Source organism: Macaca nemestrina, chromosome 9, assembly GCF_043159975.1.
Source record: "Macaca nemestrina isolate mMacNem1 chromosome 9, mMacNem.hap1, whole genome shotgun sequence".
Taxonomy (NCBI): domain Eukaryota; kingdom Metazoa; phylum Chordata; class Mammalia; order Primates; family Cercopithecidae; genus Macaca; species Macaca nemestrina.
Window position 1 is genome coordinate 36919203 of NC_092133.1, and position 20288 is coordinate 36939490.

General features: G+C 44.5%; 1 protein-coding gene across 12 annotated transcripts in view; it reads right to left on the reverse strand.

Annotated features, from left to right (window-relative positions):
* The window catches only part of LOC105478456 (ligand dependent nuclear receptor corepressor), a 165948-nt gene extending 146091 nt beyond the window's left edge, over positions 1-19857 (reverse strand). Inside the window, exons 1-3 of one of the 12 annotated variants that reach the window (XM_011735776.2) lie at positions 19579-19857; positions 18486-18559; positions 18125-18189 (exon numbers count right to left, since the gene is read on the reverse strand). In XM_011735776.2, coding sequence (XP_011734078.2) covers positions 18125-18170 — 46 coding nt within the window. In that variant the 5' untranslated portion in view covers positions 18171-18189; positions 18486-18559; positions 19579-19857. Of the gene's footprint in view, positions 1-18124; positions 18560-18847; positions 19023-19578 lie in introns of those variants that run through there. The other 11 variants (XM_011735778.3, XM_011735781.3, XM_071069355.1 and 8 more) reach the window with 11 other exon arrangements.
* Positions 19858-20288: the final 431 nt, after the last annotated feature.

Genomic DNA, 20288 nt, shown 5'->3' on the forward strand with positions numbered 1-20288 from the left:
GTGGTGATGCACATCTGTAAGTCCCAGCTACTAAGGAGGCTGAGGCAGCAGAATCACTTGAACTCAGGAAACAGAGGTTGCAGTGAGCTGAGATGGCACCACTGCACTCCAGCCTGGGCTACAGAGGGAGACTCCATCTCAAAAAAAAAAAAAAAATTAGCCAGGTGACAGAGAGGATCTGTCTCAAAAAAAAAAAAAAAAGATGTTCAACCTGTATATATTTTTAAAAAATTAATTCAGTTTCTTAATTTGATATAGTTCCAAAAACATAGATTTTATATGCACAAAAACAAAGAAAAATATAAAGATAGAAATACATCTTTTATTTCTTTTATTTCTTAAATGAGGAAGAAAGGTGAATGAAAAACTGTTATCATCCATAAAAGCTAACCATTTCTGAAATAATATTCCTGGTAGAATCCTAGCCTTCAGATCCAATAATCTGCAAATCCTCAGATTCTGCCATCTGAGAACATCCTTTCAGCATCCACTTTTTATTTTTTGTTGTTTTGTTTTGTTTTTGAGTCAGAGTTTTGCTCTTATTGCCCTGACTGCAGTGCAACGGCACGATCTCAGCTCACTGTAACCTCCGCCTCCCAGGTTCAAGCAATTCTCCTGCCTCAGCCTCCCGAGTAGCTAGGATTACAGATGCCCGCCACCACAACCAGCTAATTTTTGTATCTTTAGCAGAGACTGGAATTTCATCATGTTGGTCAGGCTGGTCTCCAACTCCTGACCTCAAGTGATCCACCTGCCTTGGCCTCCGAAAGTGCTGGGATTACAGGTGTGAGCCACCATGCCCAGTATCCAGTTTTTAAAGTGTGGTTATTTTAAAATCCAAGATCAAAAAGTAACAGTAACAGTTATCACTACTGTCATTGCTTATACTTCTGTTCCTGAGTCACAGAAACTACAGATTGGCAGGAGCATGATTTAACAAGAGAATATTCCTGTTTCTTCACAGCCTGGGCAACAAGAGCAAAACTCTGTCTCAAAAAAGGCTGGCGTGCAATGGCACAATCTTGGCTCACCGCAACCTCCGCCTCTCAGGTTCAAGCAATTCTCCTGCCTCAGCCTCCTGAGTAGCTGGGGTTACAAGCACGTGCCACCACACCAGGCTAATTTTGTACTTTTAGTAGAGACAGGGTTTTTCCATGTTGGTCAGGCTGGTCTCTAACTCCTGACCTCAGGTAATCCGCCTGCCTCGGCCTCCCAAAGTGCTGGGATTACAGGCATGAGCCACCCCGCCCAGTCTGGTCAAAAGTATTAAAACTGTTAAAAAGATTGAATTATCTACAAATTTTGATCTTTTAAAAGCAAGATAATGTAAATTAATGAAGAGTGTTCTGTAGTTAACATAAAAAGAAAGAAACTGACATTGTGGCATGGGCAAGATGGCAAAGGGTTGAAGGCCCAGACAATTTTTGCCTTTTTTCCTCCTTTTCCTGAGGACTTAAATTTTATTTTGGAAAAAATGGCAGGTTTGTTTTTGTTAAATGGTTAAAAATGTTTGTATGTTACCTCTCAGATATTACTCAGCATAAGAAAAGGAAAATGAATAGAATAAACTCTTGTTTATGGTAAGATTATGGGTAGAGAAACCAACATACCTTAATGTAACATAAAGCACATAAGCAATCAGTAATTAGAAACAAAGACTGGCAACTTAATGGAAATTCTAAAAGAAGGACATATGCATAACGCTGAATGAACATTGAAGAAGGTTGGGTAACAAAGTGAGACCCCATTTCTACAAAAAATAAAAATATTAGCCAGGCACCACGGAGTGTACCTGTAGTCCCAGCTACTTGGTAGGCTAAGGCAGGAGGATCACTTGAGGCCAGGAGTTGGAAACTGTAGTGAGTTGGGATCATGCCACTGCACTCCAAGCCTGGGTGACAGTGAGACCCTGTCTTGCGGGAGGGGGGAGGGGAGGGGAGGGAGGGAAGGTAGGTAGGTCAAAGAGAGTAAAATGTTGCATTCCAATCCCAGGTCTACCACATTTTAGCTGCGTGATTATGAATGAAATCTGTAATCTCCCTAAATCTGTTTCCCCACCTGTAAAACAGATGTTAACAACATCAAAGGTCTCTTGACCAAACAACTCATTCAGAACTGTCACCAGTGTGCTTTTGTTTTGTTTTGTTTTTTTTGGAAAAATTAAGTCCCACATGAATTCCTATTATAGCTTCTGGTAACTCCTTCCTAAAAGTCTTCTCAGCTAATGTGGAAAATTCTAGCTTCTCTTTTCATTTTTTGAGACAGGGACTGGTTCAGTCGCCCAGACTGGAGTGCTGCACATGATTATGGCTCACTGCAGCCTTGACCTCCCAGGGCTTCAGCAATCCTCTCATGTCAGCCTCCCAGGTAGCTGGGACCAACAGGCACACAACACCTTACATGACTAATTCTTTTATTTTTTGTAGAGACGGGGTTTCACCATGTTGCCCAGGCTGGTCTTGAACTCCCGGGCTCCAGCAATCCTGCCACCTCGGTCTCCCGAAGTGCTGGAGCCACTGCCCCCAGCCTGATTTCTCTTCTCTATCTTTACTCCATTTATCCAGTTAAATACCTTTACCTTTCACCAATAAAATGTACTAATCTTTGATATGGATATGTTACATAAAGTTAAGCAGAAGTTCTTCTCCTAAGGAGAAGGGGACCAAAGGGAAGGTTCTCTTTTAGATAAGATTGTACATTTGCAGCCGTAAGTCATGGGTCTTTTTGAAACTGTTTTCAGTAGATGTATGGGGATTTCTCACCATATGTCTATTTATTTTAACATGCTAGAACCTATTTTAATAAAAACTATACAGTGAAAAACTATACACAGTAAATATATACACAAATAAAAACTGGTTATACAAGTCTCACAAGAGAAATACCTTGATCACTTTACTCATACCTGTTTTGTTTTGATTTAAGAAGCCAGTACAGACAGGCACAGTGGCTCATGCCTGTGAATCACAGCATTTTGGGAAGGCTGGGATGGGAGGATCACTTGAGCCCAAGAGTTTAAGACTAGCCTGGGCAACATAGGGAGACCCTACCCTAGGGAAAAAAAAAAAAATTAGCCAGGCATGGTGGTACACACCTGTGGTCCCAGCCTCGGGAGGCTCAGGTGGGAGGATTGCTTGAGCCTGGGAGGCTGAAACTGCAGCGAGCCTAGAATGCACAACTGTACTCCAGCCTGAGTGACAGAGCAAGACGCTGTCTTAATTTTAAAAAAGAAAAAAAAAAATTTAAAGCCAGTACAACAAAATTCTAGTTTTTTTTGAGATGGAGTCTTGCTCTGTAGTCCAGGCTGGAGTACAATGGTACAATCTCGGCTCACTGCAACCTCTGCCTCCCACATTCAAGTAATTCTCCTGCCTCAGCCTCCTGAGTAGCCAAGATTACAGCTATACATCACCATGCCCAGCTAATTTTTGTATTTTCAGTAGAGATGGGGTTTTACCATGTTGGCCAGGCTGGTCTCAAACTCCTGACCTCAAATAATCTGCCTGCCTTGGTCTCCCAAAGTGCAGGTATTACAGGTGTGAGCCACAGTCTCTGGCCAATCGAATCATTTTTAAAAGACATATTAGCTCTACTAAACATTCATAGAAAAATGACCAGTTTAAAGGTTTTTCTCAGTAACAATGACCAAAGATTATGGACTTCTTGATACTCATCCATAATTAAAATATTTTACTGTAATCAGATAAGCCTATTTATAAGAGGTAAACTTTGTCAGCTTCTTTACGAGCTGAATAAAAATTCATATAACCTAACACAAATGAAATTAGTGTTTATATCATTTATTGCGCAACAAAAGAGCCACATTTGAAACGTGAAATACTCATCAACACTCATGTTCCCCTCATTTTTTCACTCTTATTGAAGACAAGAACCTTCCCGTTTTATTTTGATGGGAATTTCTCCTTATTACCTTTGTCACAACATCTTCCTGTGCCTGCTCGTAAGCATTATTTTGTCTAAGACTAATAATGTATGAGTTATCAAAATAGTATATTCATTTTTAAAATTTATCCAATTTCCTCTTCTCCTTCTCAGTAATTACACACTACTCAGCAACTTCCTTTCCTGTCACACAATTTAAAATATTGCCAGCTGAACCAAACTTAAGTCACAGAAGGTTGGAAGTGAAGAAAAGGTATTTGGCTAGATTCAGCAGTCCTGAATCCAGACCTCAATCTGCTTTACCCTGTTTGCCCCTCCACCGCCAACCCACACCTCCTTGAGGTCTCTGAGAAGAATATCAATAGAAGAAAAGGCCAAGCAGTTCCACTGTTACAAGGCCTTTGTTACAAACTCCTATGAATTAGGCTGGTCCACACAGAAGACTCACCAGGCGTAGGATCAGTGTCAGATATCCTCTGCTGCCTTTCCCTCTCCTAAACCTATGCTCCAATCTCAGCTAAATGGCCAGTTGAGCAAGATATGAAGGAAAATTAAGCCAGTGGAAACATTCAGCTCAGAAACTCATTTAGCTAACAAAACTAAAAAATCAAAAAGAAAAAAGGAAACACAAATAGGACTGTAACAGCTGAAGAGAAGGAGGCAAGGTATTCTAGTCAAGGCCAGAGAACAGAAAATGAATAAACTCCTGTTTATGGTAAGATTATGGGTAGAGAAACCAACATACCTTAATGTAACATAAAGCACATAAGCAATCAGTAATTAGAAACAAAGACGGGCAACTTAATGGAAATTCTGAAAGAAGGGCATATGCATAATGCTGAAGACTGAAGAAGGCTGGGTAACAAAGCAAGACCCCATCTCTACAAAAAATAAAAATATTAGCCAGGCGCCATGGAGTGTACCTGTAGTCCCAGCTACTTGGTAGGCTAAGGCAGGAGGATCACTTGAGGCCAGGAGTTGGAAACTGCAGTGTTAGGATCATGCCACTGCACTCCAAGCCTGGGTGACACAGTGAGACCCTGTCTTGGGGTAAGGGGGGGGGGGAGGGAGGGAAGGGAGGGAGGGAAAAGGGAGGAAGGAAGGGAGGGAGGGAGGGAGGGAGGGAGGGAGGGAAGGTAAGTAGGTTAAAGAGCGTAAAAATGTGCATTCCAATCCCAGGTCTACCACATTTTAGCTGCGTGATTACGAATGAAATCTGTAACCTTGCGTGATTATGAATGAAATCTGTAATCTCCCTAAATCTGTTTCCACACCTGTAAAACAGATGTTAACATCAAAGGTCTCTTGTCTGTCACACAGTAAACACTCAATATATGGTAGCTTTTAAGAAACATTACAAGTAAACAAAATAGAAGCAAAAATTTCTCCATATTTAAATGTCTTACTTATTTCTTTAAACTTATGAACCACTTGATGGGGATGGGAGGTGGGAAAAGGAAGATGGTGCCATAATACAAAAGGATACAACCAAGATTCAATACTAAATATGGTGTCTGGGATTTGCTCCAAAATAATTCAGTTAGGGATTAAACAAGAATAGCCATTAGATGATGCAGCTGGGTGTTTGTTCAGCATACTATTCTTTCTACTTTTCTGTATGTTTGAAGTTTTCCAAACTAAAAGATTTTAAGTTCCTTTCCGTTTAAATGATATGGCTGAACAAGAAAACAAGTTACAGCATCCTTTCTAACTTTGATAAATACTGAATCTAAAAGATGGAAAAAAAGGTAAAATAAAACAGGATAATATCCAGTGGGCAGATATAACGGTAAACACCTACAAACAACCTAGAAAATATGCTTGCATTGGGCCAAAGACGCTCATGCCTGTAATGCCAGCACTTTGGGAGGCAGAGGCAGGAGGACCACTTGAGGCCGGGGCTTCGAGACCAGCCTGGGCTACATAGCGAGACCTCATCTCTACCAAAAACAAAACAAAACAAATCAAAAACTAGCCAGGCATGATGAAACATGCTGTAGTCCCAGACACTCCAGGGGCTGAGGCAGGAGGATCACTTTGACCCCCAGGAGTTTGAGTTTACAGTGAGCTATAATAGTGCCGCTGCATTCCAGCCAGGGAGACAGAACCAGATCTTGTTTCAAAAAAAAAAAAAAAAAAAAAAAAAAAGAAAAGAAAAGAAAACATGCTTGCATTGACTGGAAGGAAGAGGAGTAGCCAGGTAAAAGTTCACAAATACCCATGCAATGGCAACAATAAAAAAAGTGAAGAACAAGAGATCATCAAACTGAATCTGTGCATGTCTCAATTTAACAAATTCAACATTTGCTTCCTCTACATACAACATATACTTATTTCAAAAATTTGTATAAACTAGGGGTGGGGCATGATGGCTCACACCTGTAATCCCAGCAATTTGGGGGGCCAAGGTGGGTAGATCATTCATAGTCAGGAGTTCAAGACCAGCCTGGCCAACATGGTAAAACCCCTCTCTACCAAAAATACAAAAACTAGTGGGCTGTGGTGGCGCGTGCCTGTAATCCCAGCTACTCAGCAGGCTGAGGCAGGAGAATCACTTGAACCCGGGAGGCACAGGTTGCAGTGAGCCGAGATTGCGCCACTGCACTCCAGCCTGGGGTACAGAGCCAGACTCAATCTAAAAAAAAAAGAAAGAAAACTTTTTAGAAAATTTTTGTATAAACTGATCATTCTAAATGTACCAGAGGAGCCTGTTACTGTATTAAATCAGATATGAATTATGTTGTAAAGTGAAACAGATGTCTTTGTGGTAAATTCACATTTTCACATGTGGAATTTTATTTTACCAAGTAGGACACATTCTATAGATCCCTTTAGTTTCTCTTGCTTTCTTATTTATTTATTTATTTATTTATTTAGAGACAGAGTCTTGATCTGTTGCCAGGCTGGAGTACAGTGGCGCGATCTTGGCTCACTGCAACCTCCACCTCCCGGGTTCAAGCGATTCTCCTGCCTCAGCCTCCCGAGCAGCTGGGACTCCAGGTGCCCGCCACCACGCCCAGCTAATTTTCGTAGTTTTAGTAAAGATGGAGTTTCACCATGTTGGCCAGGACGGTCTCGATCTCCCAAAGTGTTGGGATTACAGGCATGAGCCACTGTGCCTGGCCTCTCTTTCCCTTTATACTGTGAGTTTAGGAAAGGTAAAGCATGCTTTTACCTTCCGCAAAGCTCTAAAAAATCACCTACTTAGAGAAGTATACACAATAATCATTTACTGATAATGATAAAATGATTCGAATTTTATGAAAAATAAGCTAATCATGAGATCAAACAACAGTCACAGACTATCTAATATTTTATGAGTAAAAAAAAATAATGCTCTCGCCGGGTGGAGTGGCTCAGGCCTGTAATCCCAGCACTTTGGGAGATTGTGGCGGGAGGACTGCTTGAGTCCAGGAGTTTGAGACTAGCCTGGGCAGCATAATAAGACCCCATCTCTATATTTTTTTTATTTTTTATTTAATAATAATAAAAAAAAAACAGGTTTTCCAATAACAGCAATTATCATGGGAAATAATACTGGTGTTCACATCTTCTAATTCAAAAAGAAAGTCTTGGCCAGGCGCAGTGGCTCATGCCTGTAATCCCAACACTTTGGGAGGCCAAGGTGGGCAGATTAACACGGCGAAACCCTGTCTCTACTAAAAATACAAAAAAATTAGCCAAGTGTGGTGGCGGGCGCCTTAGTCCCAGCTACTCGGGAGGCTGAGGCAGGAGAATGGTGTGAATCCGGGAGACGGAGTTTGCAGTGAGCCAAGATCTCACCACTGCACTCCAGCCTGGGCAACAGAGTGAGATTGTCTCAAAAAAAAGTGTACTTCTGGGCTAGGCGTAGTGGCTCACGCCTGTAGTCTCAGCAATTTGGTAGGCCGAGGAGGGCTGATGTTTGAGCTTAGGACTTCAAAGACCAGCCTGGGCAACACGGTGAAACCCCATCTCTACAAAAAACTTGGGTATGGTGATGTGCGCTTGTAGTCCCAGCTGCTCAGGAGGCTGAGGTGGGAAGATCCCTTGAGCCCGGGAAGCAAGGTTGCAGTGAGCTGAGATCATGTCACTGCACTCCAGTCAGGGCAACAGAGTGATGCTGTCTCAAAAAAAAAAAAAAAAAAGTTTGCTTCTGGAAGAGCTCAGTTCTATGTTTTCTTCCTACCTGAGATGTTACATAAATATTCCAGACTTTTCTAACATTAAAATATCATACAATTATTGCTATGGATAATAGGAAAGTATATACACTGAGGGAAACACTAATTGTGTTAACAAGATTACTAAATGTTTTCCAATTGAGTAATTTTTTTTTTGAGATGGAGTCTTTCTCTGTCACCCAGGCTGAAGTGCAGTGGCGTGATCTCGTCTCACTGAAACCTCAGCCTCCCAGGTTCAAGCGATTCTCCTGCCTCAGCCTCCTGAGTAGCTAGGACTGTAAGTGCCCACCACCAAGCTCAGCTAATTTTTGTATTTTTAGTAGAGACGGGGTTTCACCATGTTGGCGAGGCTGGTCTTGAACTCCTGACCTCAGGCGATCTGCCCACCTTGGCCTCACAAGTTGCTGAGATTACAGGCATGAGCCACTGTTTTTTAATATCCACCTCTCCCATCCTACATTTTGAAATAAAGACAATAAAATAATGTGTAAGTTTGCCAGACATAGCGGCTCACGCCTGTAATCCCTGCACTTCGGGAGGCCAAGGAGGGCAGATTACCTGAGGTGAGGAGTTCAAGACCACCCTGGCCAACATGGTGAAATCCCGTCTCTACTAAAAATACAAAAATTAGCCAGGCGTGGTGACACACACTTGTAATCCCAGCTACTCGGGAGGCTAAGGCAGGAGAATCGCTTCAGCCTGGGAGACGGAGGTTGCAGTGAGCCGAGATTGTGCCACTGCACTCCAGCCTGGCTGACAGAGTGAGACTGTCTCAAAATAAATAAATAAATAAATAAAAAGTGTAAGTTTTCTTTAAAGTATTAAATGTGTCATACAGATATATAAGATGGTGATACCATTAATAGATTTTCTGACACTTTCTGCTTTGTGTCATTTTAAAGAGTTAATTATTCATCTAGATAATTGCACATTTTAAAAATTCTTGTGAGACAATGATAACGTTTCTAAGTAATCCCTTTCAAGCTTTGTAAACAACTGTGATGAACTTCTTTTTTCCTGAGACAGGGTCTTACTCTGTTCCTCAGGTTAGAGTGCAGTGATGCAATCATGACTCACTGCATCCTCGACCTCCTGGGCTCCAGTGATCCTCCCACCTCAGCCTTCTGAATAGCTGGGACTACAGGTGCACAAAACCACACACAGCTAAAGCTAATTTTTATATTTTGTGTGGAGACAAGGTTTCACCATGTTGCCCAGGCTTGTCACGAACTCCTAGGCTCAAGCAATTCGCCTGCCTCAGCCTCACAGTGTGCTGGAATTACAAGCGTGAGCCACCCCACCTGGCCTGTGATGGACTAATTTTCAATGATTCAGAAGTTATAACAAACGCTGCTTTACTTCGAATAGTATCGTTACAATAGTTTTTAATACAATTGTAAAGCACAACTGAGTAGAATTCTATTTTTTCTCTTTAGTCTCTAGAAAACATTTAAAGTCTAAAGAGAAGTCCCTTTAGACAGGTCTAGACCAGGCGCAGTGGCTCATGCCTGTAATCCCAGACCCCATCTCTATTTTTCTTTAATCTAAATTTAAAAATATATTGAGGAAATTTTAAAAGACACCTCTGGGCCGGGCGCGGTGGCTCAAGCCTGTAATCCCAGCACTTTGGGAGGCCGAGACGGGTGGATCACGAGGTCAGGAGATCGAGACCATCCTGGCTAACATGGTGAAACCCCGTCTCTACTAAAAAATACAAAAAATTAGCCGGGCGCGGTGGCGGGCGCCTGCAGTCCCAGCTACTCGGGAGGCTGAGGCAGGAGAATGGCGTGAACCCGGGAGGCGGAGCTTGCAGTGAGCTGAGATCCGGCCACTGCACTCCAGCCTGGGCGACAGAGTGAGACTCCGTCTCAAAAAAAAAAAAAAAAAAAAGACACCTCTGAAGAATATTAATTTCTAGTCTCCCAATACCAAATTTGAAACATTAGTCTAAACCACTAGTTACAGCCATCATTTTTTTCTTTTAGCAAACTGACTTATCCTGCTCTTATACTAACAAATACACATTACACATGACGGGATCCTTCTATTATCCTCAATTATAAGAACTTCATTATAGTAAAAACACAACAAATACTAGTTTTACAATGTAAAATTCACTGACTTGCACAATAATGAATCCAGAAAAATGATTCAGTGATATGCTAAAAGAATCTACAACTCTCTTCAACAAAAAGTAAATTAAAACATGAAACAAAGGAGGAAAAACAAGACCAAAAATCATTAGAAGATGCCAATCATTACTACACAGCTTTCCTAACTTGCCCCTCACAATCCATTAAGCAAAAGATTCTCAATCCAATTCTGCCAACTACCCCATAAAATACTTAGTTTCATCCTTAAGACATCATTATATCTGACACTTTCTAACAGACCAAAGCTAACCAATTCAAAAATCAGAGAAACCAAGAGTCAACGAAATTCAAACACCTTAAAAACAGTATATTTAACTTAGCAGGAGAAAACAAAACATATGCCGGGGGTGGTGGCTCACACCTGTAATCCCAGCACTTCGGGAGGCCAAGGCAGACGGAAGGTCAGGAGTTTGAGACCAGCCTGACCAAAAGGGTGAAACCCTGTCTTTACTAAAACTACAAAAAAGCTGGGTATGGTGGTGCCCGCCTGTAATACCAACTACCAGGGAGGCTGAGGCAGGAGAATCACTTGAACCTGGAAGACAGAGGTTGCAATAAGCCGTGATCATGCCACTGCAATCCAGCCTGGGCGACAGAGCAAGACTTCATCTCAAAAAAAAAAAAAAAAGAAAGAAAGAAAAAAACAAAACATTTGCCATAAATTGTATAACTTGTCAGATGTCTGAGTTTTATAAAATGCAAACAAAAAATGTAATCTGAAATTTCAAAAATATTGCTAGCGAGATTCCCCTCACTACCCAAATTCTCACTATGTAAACTCAGAAATGGAATAGACTCATTCAAAACATTTGTGATTGGGCAATATTCAGCAAAGCTGTCCTTCTCTATCCAAACTCTTGTCATTCACTATTCAAAATTGAGGCATAAAATAGATTTAAATAATATGTATACCACATTATCTGAACTTGGTATGTGAACCCTCACCATAAAGAGGCAGAAATTTAGATCATCTGTGCCATTACATAACTCCATCAAATAATTAACAATTTTAATAACTCATAGAAAGGATGTTTAAGAAAGCTTTTCTTTTTTTTTTTTTTTTGAGACGGAGTCTCACTCTGTCACCCAGGCTGGAGTGCAGTGGCCGGATCTCAGCTCACTGCAAGCTCCGCCTCCCGGGTTCACGCTATTCTCCTGCCTCAGCCTCCCGAGTAGCTGGGACTACAGGCGCCTGCCACCTCGCCCGGCTAAGTTTTTTTTTTTTTGTATTTTTAGTAGAGACGGGGTTTCACCGTGTTAGCCAGGATGGTCTCGATCTCCTGACCTCGTGATCCACCCGTCTCGGCCTCCCAAAGGGCTGGGATTACAGGCGTGAGCCACCGCGCCCGGCAAGAAAGCTTTTCTTGTCTGGGAGCGGAGGCTCACGCCTGTAATCCCAGCCCTTTGGGAGGCCAAGGCAGGCAGATCACCTGAGGTCAGGAATTTGAGACCAGCCTGGCCAACGTGGTGAAACCCCGTCTCTACTAAAAATCCAAAAATTAGCCGGGCATGTTGGTGTGTGCCTGTAATCCCAGCTACTTGGGAAGCTGAAGCAGGAGAACCGCTTGAACCGGGGAAGCGGAGTTTGCAGCGAGTCAAGCCAAGATTACACCACTGCACTCTGGCCTGGGTGACAGAGTGAGACTTCATTTCAAAAAAAAACAAAAAACAAAAAAAGAAAGCTTTTCTTGAGAATTCTATTTCATTCTCTTACCATGCTCATTATTCTCTTCGTAAGGTATCCTGCAGTTTAGCTTTTGTTACAGTGTATTTGGTCATGTGTTGATATGTACTTGTTCTTAAATGGGGAGTATAATGAGAAAAAATATTTGCAAAGCATACACTGATAAGTATATCCAGAATATATACATAACTCTTACAATTCAACAATAAATAATAACCCAATTTTAAGAATGGGCAAGGGATCTGAATAAATATTACCTCCAACGGTATGCAAATTGCCAAGAAGCACATGAAAAGATGTTTAACATTGCTAGGAAAATGCAAATCAAAACCACAATGAAATATAACTTGTCTTTTTTTTTTTGTATTTATTTGTTGGTTTTTTGAAATAGGACTTCATACCTACTAAAATAGCTATTATATAATCAAAACAGACAATAACAAATGTTAGAGTGGATGTGGATAAATGGAATTCTCATACAGTACTGGTGGGAATGTAAAATTCTGCAGTCACTTTAGGAAACAATTTGGCAGTTTCCACAAAACTAAAACAAAGTTACCACATGACCCAGTAATTCCATCCTAGGTACATAAGAAAACTAAAAACAAAAGTCCACACGAAAACTTGTACACAAATATTCATAGAAGCATCATTTATAATAGCCCCAAGTGGAAACAACCCAAATGTCCATCAACTGATTAACAGATAAATAAAATGTGGTATGTCCATACAATGCAGTGTTATTTAGCCATAAAAGAAACAAAGTGCTGATAATGCCATAACAGGAATGAATCTTAAAAACATTATGCTAGGTGAAAGAAGCCAGACACAGAAAGCCATATATTGTATGACTCCAATTACATGCAATGTCCAGAACAGACAAATCCACAAAACAGAAAGCAGATTATAGTAGCTGCCAAGAGCTGGATCACGGGAGGAATGGAATGTGGAACTGCCTACGGATGTAGGGTTTCTTTTTTAGGAAATAAGAATGTTCTGAGGGTGGGTGTGGTGGCGCACACCTGTAATCCCAGGACTTTGGGAGACTGAGGCAGGCGGATCAATTGAGCCCAGGAGTTCAAGACCAGCCTGGGCAACATGGCAAGACCCCACTGCTGAAAAAAATAAAAATAAATGTTCTGGAATTAGACAGTGATGATACATGCACAACCTTGTATTTGAATTAACTAAAACCCACTAAGTTGTTATGGTATGTGAATTATATCTCACTTAAAAAATGAAAAAAAAATTCAAGGTATGGACCACTGTACTTGGGATACTTGCTGAATACAAGAATGGTCAATAAAATGAGCTAATGGTTTATATTGGATTTTTATCCCCAGAGCAATGTGCAAGTGTATGGAATAGTAAAAGGAATTTAAAAATAAACACAGATAGACTAGAAGATAATTTATACAGTAGTGATGTTAAGTTTTTCACTTGAAACTATGAAAAGTAACAGCTTTGCTTATTTGCATCTATCCAACATCACAAACTTGAGATTCCACACAACAGATGGACACACTTAAAGGAAATATGAATCAAGAGAGAGGTTCGGAGGCACATAGAAACAAATCAAGCCCCTCTACTGAGTTTTCTTTTTTTTTTTTGAGGCGGAGTCTCGCTCTGTCGCCCAGGCTGGAGTGCTGGAGTGCAGTGGCGCGATCTCGGCTCACTGCAAGCTCCGCCTCCCGGGTTCACGCCATTCTCCTGCCTCAGCCTCCCGAGTAGCTGGGACTACAGGCGCCGCCACCACGCCCGGCTAATTTTTTTGTATTTTTAGTGGAGACGGGGTTTCATTGTGTTAGCCAGGATGGTCTCGATCTCCTGACCTCGTGATCCCAAAGTGCTGGGATTACAGGCTTGAGCCACCGCGCCCGGCCTCTACTGAGTTTTCTGAGCTAGTCTGCAAGCCAGGGAAGAAAGCCAATACCATTATTTAATATATACCTTTAATTGCCACATTTCACAGCAAATACTTTTTGACTCTTTCCAAATACCAACTCCAACTTCCAAGGATGAAAATCTGTCAATCCTAAAGGTATTCCAAAAATAGGTTTGTAATAGCAATGGAAGGCATAACCTCCAAATGAGCTTGCTTAGAAGATAATACTTTTGTGGATGATAATATTGTCCCTGTAAAGGTGGTTTAAAAAAGAATCTGTCGGCCAGGCGCGGTAGCTCATGCCTGTAATCCCAGCACTTCGGGAGGCTGAGGCAGGTGGATCCCGAGGTCAGGAGTTCAAGACCAGCCTGGCCAAGATGCTGAAACCTCGTCTCTACTAAAAATACAAAAAAAAAAAAAAAAAAAAAAAAAAAAAAGCTGGGCGTGGTGGCACGCGCCTGTAATCCCAGCTATTTGGGAGGCTGAGGCAGAGAATTTCTTAAACTTGGGAGGTGGAGGGTGCAGTGAGCGGAGATTGCACCACTGCACTCCAGCCTGGGCATAGAGTGAAACTCCGTCTCAAAAAAAAAAAAAAAAAAAAGGCTGGGTGCAGTGGCTCACGCCTGCAATCCCGGCACTTTGGGAGGCCAAGGCGGGTGGATCACAAGGTCAGGAGATCCAGACTATCCTGGCTAACTGGTGAAACCCAGTCTCTGCTAAAAAGACAAAAAATTAGCCGGACGTGGTTGCAGGCACCTGTAGTCCCAGCTACTCGGGAGGCTGAGGCAGGAGAATGGCGTGAACCCGGGAGGCAAAGGTTGCAGTGAGCTGAGATCGTGCCACCACTGCACTCTAGTCTGGGCGACAGAGCAAGACTCCGTCTCAAAACAAACAAACAAAAAAAGGATTCTGTGTCCTTTTTTTAGAGTTCCACAATGAAATCCTTAACTAAAGGAAACATTCCTCCCCTGGGCTAAGTAAAAAAAACGTGTTGCAAACTGCAAGTTGCCTAACAAAAAGTCTCCACTTTCTAACATGCATTAGAAAATCCTACAACCTACCTTTGCAAACCTATTGTGTATATCCCTTACACTAATCATGAACTGCAGTTTAAATTGACAAGTCATTGCTGTCCTTCTCCGCTTTTGCTCATGTCGTTTATCACGAATGGAATGCCTTTTCCATATTCATTAGAATGAAGCAAAAATCTACCACCTTCAAGAAATCTTCCTTCATCATCTCAGGAGAGATTTATTTCACTTCTAACCACGACTAGCATTTGCTTGCACCATCATATGACACACTATGCCTTGTACAATAACTGATTACATTTTCTCTAAGATTTAAAAGTTCCTTAAGGTTAAGGCAGCTTTCCCAGTAACTTTGTTTGCCCACAGTGCCTGATACAAGACAGATACTTATTTAAATGAAGTAAACACCTAACTGCCCTTCATCCTAAAAACAGCATGCATACAAACAGCTAGGTGATTAGGCAGGTACTCTGAAGTGGCAAGTTCTATCAGGCAAGCGACTTTGGGAGGCTGAGACAGGAGGAGTTTGAGACCAGCCTGGACAACATAGCCAAACTCTATCTCTAAAAAAAAATTCAAATAAAAATAAAAGTGGCGCCGGGCGCGGTGGCTCAAGCCTGTAATCCCAGCACTTTGGGAGGCCGAGGCGGGCGGATCACAAGGTCAGGAGATCGAGACCACAGTGAAACCCCGTCTCTACTAAAAATACAAAAAATTAGCCGGGCGCGGTGACGGGCGCCTGTAGTCCCAGCTACTCGGGAGGCTGAGGCAGGAGAATGGCGGGAACCCGGGAGGCGGAGCTTGCAGTGAGCCGAGATCGCGCCACTGCACTCCAGCCTGAGCAACAGCGTTAGACTCCGTCTCAAAAAAATAAATAAATAAATAAAAGTGGCATCAAATAACCAATTCTCACTATGTAAGAAATTCCAGGCCCCCCTGTGTAGTTCCATAAGGCTAAAAAATGGCATAATTCAAATACTTCCTAGAATTGCTCCAGCTACAAGAACGTTTGAGGAAATTAGGGCAATCTGAAATAACTTTCTGAAAGTCAAAGAGACTCATCTGCCATCCTATTTTTAGCCAAGCTACAGCTAAGCTGAAATCACCACAACTTTCCCCACATTAGGAAGAGCTTCTTGAAAATACGGCAAGGGCAAGGTGCAGCAAAGCAAAAGGTTACATCACATCAGGCGCAGAGAGAGCCTAGATCTTCCTGGAATCTAAACTGATCATCCTAGTCTCAGAGGACTCCTTAATAATCACCTGGCAACCAAATATCCATCTTGATCATAATCACCGTCTGAACCCAGGACTAACTCCAATTCAACTGAACCTAATCATTTAATCAACTTCACCACCATCGCCTGCCCCCACACCCTCCAAAAAAGTATTAATAGAAGGGAGAATTTGATTTTAGAAATGACTGAGAATTTTTAATCCAAAGGGCTGTAAATTAAATACCTTTCAGAAACCAAATGACCCTAAAGCATTCATCAGTCAAGAGAATCAAATAGGTTAACTGTTTAGAACCAATTCCACTAAAAGAGGAATTACTACATCGGGAAGTAAACAAGTTACCTTTTAAATTGTGTAAGCATCACTGCCAGTCCTTTTAAATATAGGAAGTTCTTAACACTACAATTAATTTACTTAGAACTCTCCTCTTAAAGAACAAAATTACATATAATAAAAGAGAAAATATAAGGCCCCACTGATTTTAGTTGCGAGACTACGAATATATGTTACTGCTCAGATTAAAATATTGCTCTGCACTCTGGACTCTGTAATCTTCTGAACTTTACTACCTTTAAAGTGGAAATTTGGACTTAAAAGTATGCTTAAAGAAATCTGATCACCAGATTAAAATCTGCCTTCAAAAAGTGAATCAAAATTTTGATATTCCATTGAGATATTTACAGAAATAATTTGTCAGTCATAATTTTAAGAACCAAAAACACGGCCGGGCACGGTGGCTCACACCTGTAATCTCAGCACTTTGGGAAGCCGAGGCAAGCGGATCAGGAGGTCAGGAGTTTGAGACCAGCCTGGCCAATATGGGGAAACCCCGTCTCCACTAAAAATTAGCTGGGCGTGGTGGCGCACGCCTGTAGTCCCAGCTACTCGGGAGGCTTAGGTAGAAGAACCCCTTGAACCTGGGAGGCGGAGGTTGCAGTGTGCCGAGATGGCGCAACTGCACTCCAGCCGGGGCAACAGAGCGAAACTCCGTCTCAAAAAAACAAACAAACAAAAAAGAACAACAACAACAACACACACACACCTTGTCAAGCAGCAGTAACTAATCACTAACTAGCAATGACTGATAAAATGGGGTCCCGAGGCAGGAGGCCAGGATTAAAAGCAAAGAGAATTAGAATAAGACACACTAATTAAAATCATCTAAACTAAAGCAACATGGAACTTAGAAAATCTACAGGACAGGACTACATTATAAATTTAAAAATCTTTCAAAGACTAAAAAGCCCTGCTGAAAAAAACCAATCACTAACAAATGTGAAACATACAAGAACCAAAAATTATTCAAAACAATTCCAGCATTTGATACTAACCCACAATTCTGAAAACGCAATTTCATGCTTCTCAAAACCTGCTATATACTCTCTTCTATGATAGTACGAAATAACAAGTAATTCAAAAAGTACTTAAACCGACGTGACATTTTAGTAAAAGTATAATAGGTTTGAAAGAATAAAACAAGTAGAGATAGAGCAGAGTACAGGATAACTGAGAGCCAAAAGGCTGTTTCCTGGAAGGCAGCACTGGTCTTGGATTGGCAGAAGGGGATTTTTAAAATATATTCATGAGATGAATTATACCAAAAAAATGACTCATGCCTTTATTATCTGCACAAGCATATGTTTGAAAATGCACTTTTAACCTTTGGACAACCAAAGTGGTATCACATACCTTAAAGCATTGTTGTCTATATTAATTTTGGTGTTACAGTCTAAATCCTTAACGAAACTCACGCTATACATGTTCGTAATGAAACCCTGTAGAAATGGAAAGGCGTATATTCTTCAAGTAAAGGTTACCTGATTTTTCACTTGTTTAAAGTTTCGGTTTTGCTTTTCAATCTATTATCGAAAACACCCCTTGTGGGACATTGTAAAGGGCAGACCCTCCTGTCAAGCCAGAAGGCTCAAACACAAAGACATTGAGCTAACCAAGTGCTGTAATTCTTCCAAACTGAGCCTCTCCACACCCCCTCCACCCTTCCCCCCAACAGATATGTCTATTAAATCAGTGTCTGTTCTCCCCCTCGCACAACAAAGAGAACTTCTCACCGCATGAAATTGCCGCTGAATGGACACCAGAAAGCAGGATTTGCATAATTCCTTCCAACGAAACCCTGTCGGGAAGGAGGGGATGAGGGGCCCAAGCGAACGGATAGATTCTCCTACATTCTGCCGGGAAGACCTGGTTCCCAGGAATATTCCCCTGGGGGAGACAGGGCTGGAATTCTGGGCCTCCCCGAGGACTGGGCGTGGGGGACAGCGGACGACGAGAGGGCATCTCCCCACACACCAGCAGCACCGAAGCAAAGACGGGGAAGTAACAATGCTGGAGGACAGGAGAGTCAGACACAAGGATGAACTGGGGCTAGGGGGCGGCGGGCGGAGCGGAGACACCACACGGGCCACTTACTTTTTGGAGGGGGGTTAAATATATGAGTTAAGCCCTTATGGTCCCGCCGGCCGCCGCACAGAGGGAAACGGGACCTTGGGAGAGAAAAACAGACAAAACACACAGTGTGAGAGGCGCAGCTCGGCCGCCCGGCCCCTCCCGGGACGCCCCCGTCCGCGCTCCCTCCGGCCCGCAGGGAAAAAGCCACCCGAGGGCGGCCCAAGGTCCAGGAGGCGGGGGACGGACGGGGCATTCGGGCGAGGCTGCGGCTCCGGCCAATCCCCCGGAGGGGACGAGAGCTACCCCCGCCGAGGCTCCTCGGTCGGACCCAGTCCCACCCCCTCCTCCCCGCGGCACGACACCGAACACAAATACGCACACACCGACCCGTGCGTCGAGGATTAACTCCCCGGCCGCCGCCGCCCGCTGAGGAAGTGCAGCCGCTGCCCCCCGCGGCCATGACACCCCACTTGGCTCGGTCAGGCGCACCCGGGGACTGTGACAGCTCCAGCTCCCTCCGCCCCCATCTCCACCTCACGCTTCGCACACGCCCGAGCGCCGGGCGCCCGCCTGCCGCCCGCCGCGCGTGCACGCAGGGCCGGGGGCGCGCCCCGCGCGTGGGGGAGGGGTGGCGCGGGAGGAGGACGGCTGCGGCCGGAGCGCGGGTGGGGGCCGAGCACGGCCGCGCCCCTCCCGCCACCCCCACTACAGCGGCAGGGCCGCGGGGCGAGTCGCCACAATAAGACGGCGGCGGCGCCGGGACGCCGGGCCCGGAGCGGTAGCAAGAGCGGGAGCAGGGGCGGGAGCGGGGACGGAGGGGAGCCAGCGGGCGGGGATGGAGAGCGGGAGGGGGAGGAACACGCGCTGCCGCCGAGAGCCCGCCCCGGGGAGGCGCGCGGAGAGGAGGGGCCGGCGCGCGCTCGGCCGAACGGGGGAGCCCGCCTGGAGGTCGCGCGCGCTCGCACTCCGGGGGGTGGGGGAGGGGGGGACGCTCGAGCCAAAGAGGGCGGGCGGGCCGGAGCAGCAATTGCCACTTCCCCAGCTCCCTCCCTGGTCCGGGGCGGCCGGCGGCGGAGCGGCCGGAGGGGCGGCGGCGGTCGGCGGAGGGTCTCACCTACACAGTGAATGAGCTTGTGGCGCCACGAATCCAGTTCTTGCCGAAAGCCGCGTTTCTCAACGGAGCATTGCTGCCGCCTACACACCCTCGCCATCTTCTGCCGCCCGCCCGGCCCAGCCTCCGCCGCGGCCCCGCGCACGCCCAGCCGCGTCGCCCGGGGCCGCGCACGCACCCGCGGCCCGGGCGTCGCGCCTCCCGCCGGGGGCGGTGCGGGGGCAGGGCCGGCCTCACCTCACCGTGGCCCCGGCGTGGCCCGGGGGCGGCCTGGGCTCTCTCGCCCGCGCGCCGCCCGCCGCCCGCCGGGCTGCGATCCCGCCGTCCTTCTCCGCGGCTGCCGCCGCCTCTGGCCGCCCGGAACGGCGCCTTCCCACAGCCGGAGCTCAGCCCCGCCGGCCCCGCGCCGCCCTCGCACTGTCCCCCAAGGCCACGGCTGCCCCCGCCCTCCCCTGGGCTTTTTGTTTTTTACACCAGCCCCATTTATCACTTCCAACCTGCCTATCGCCCGGCACCAACTGTTGCAAGTTCCGTAATAACTGCTGCTATGAACTTCTCGGTCGAAACTGCTCCTCCCCAGAGCCTGTTTAAGAAGCAGAAATAAGAATAAATGCCCGGATGCCCGTGGATGCACTGAACTCTTAAGATTTTCAAAGGTGAAATGGAAACACGTTATTAAGTCATTGGGAGACTTAGCTAACATTGGGAAACCT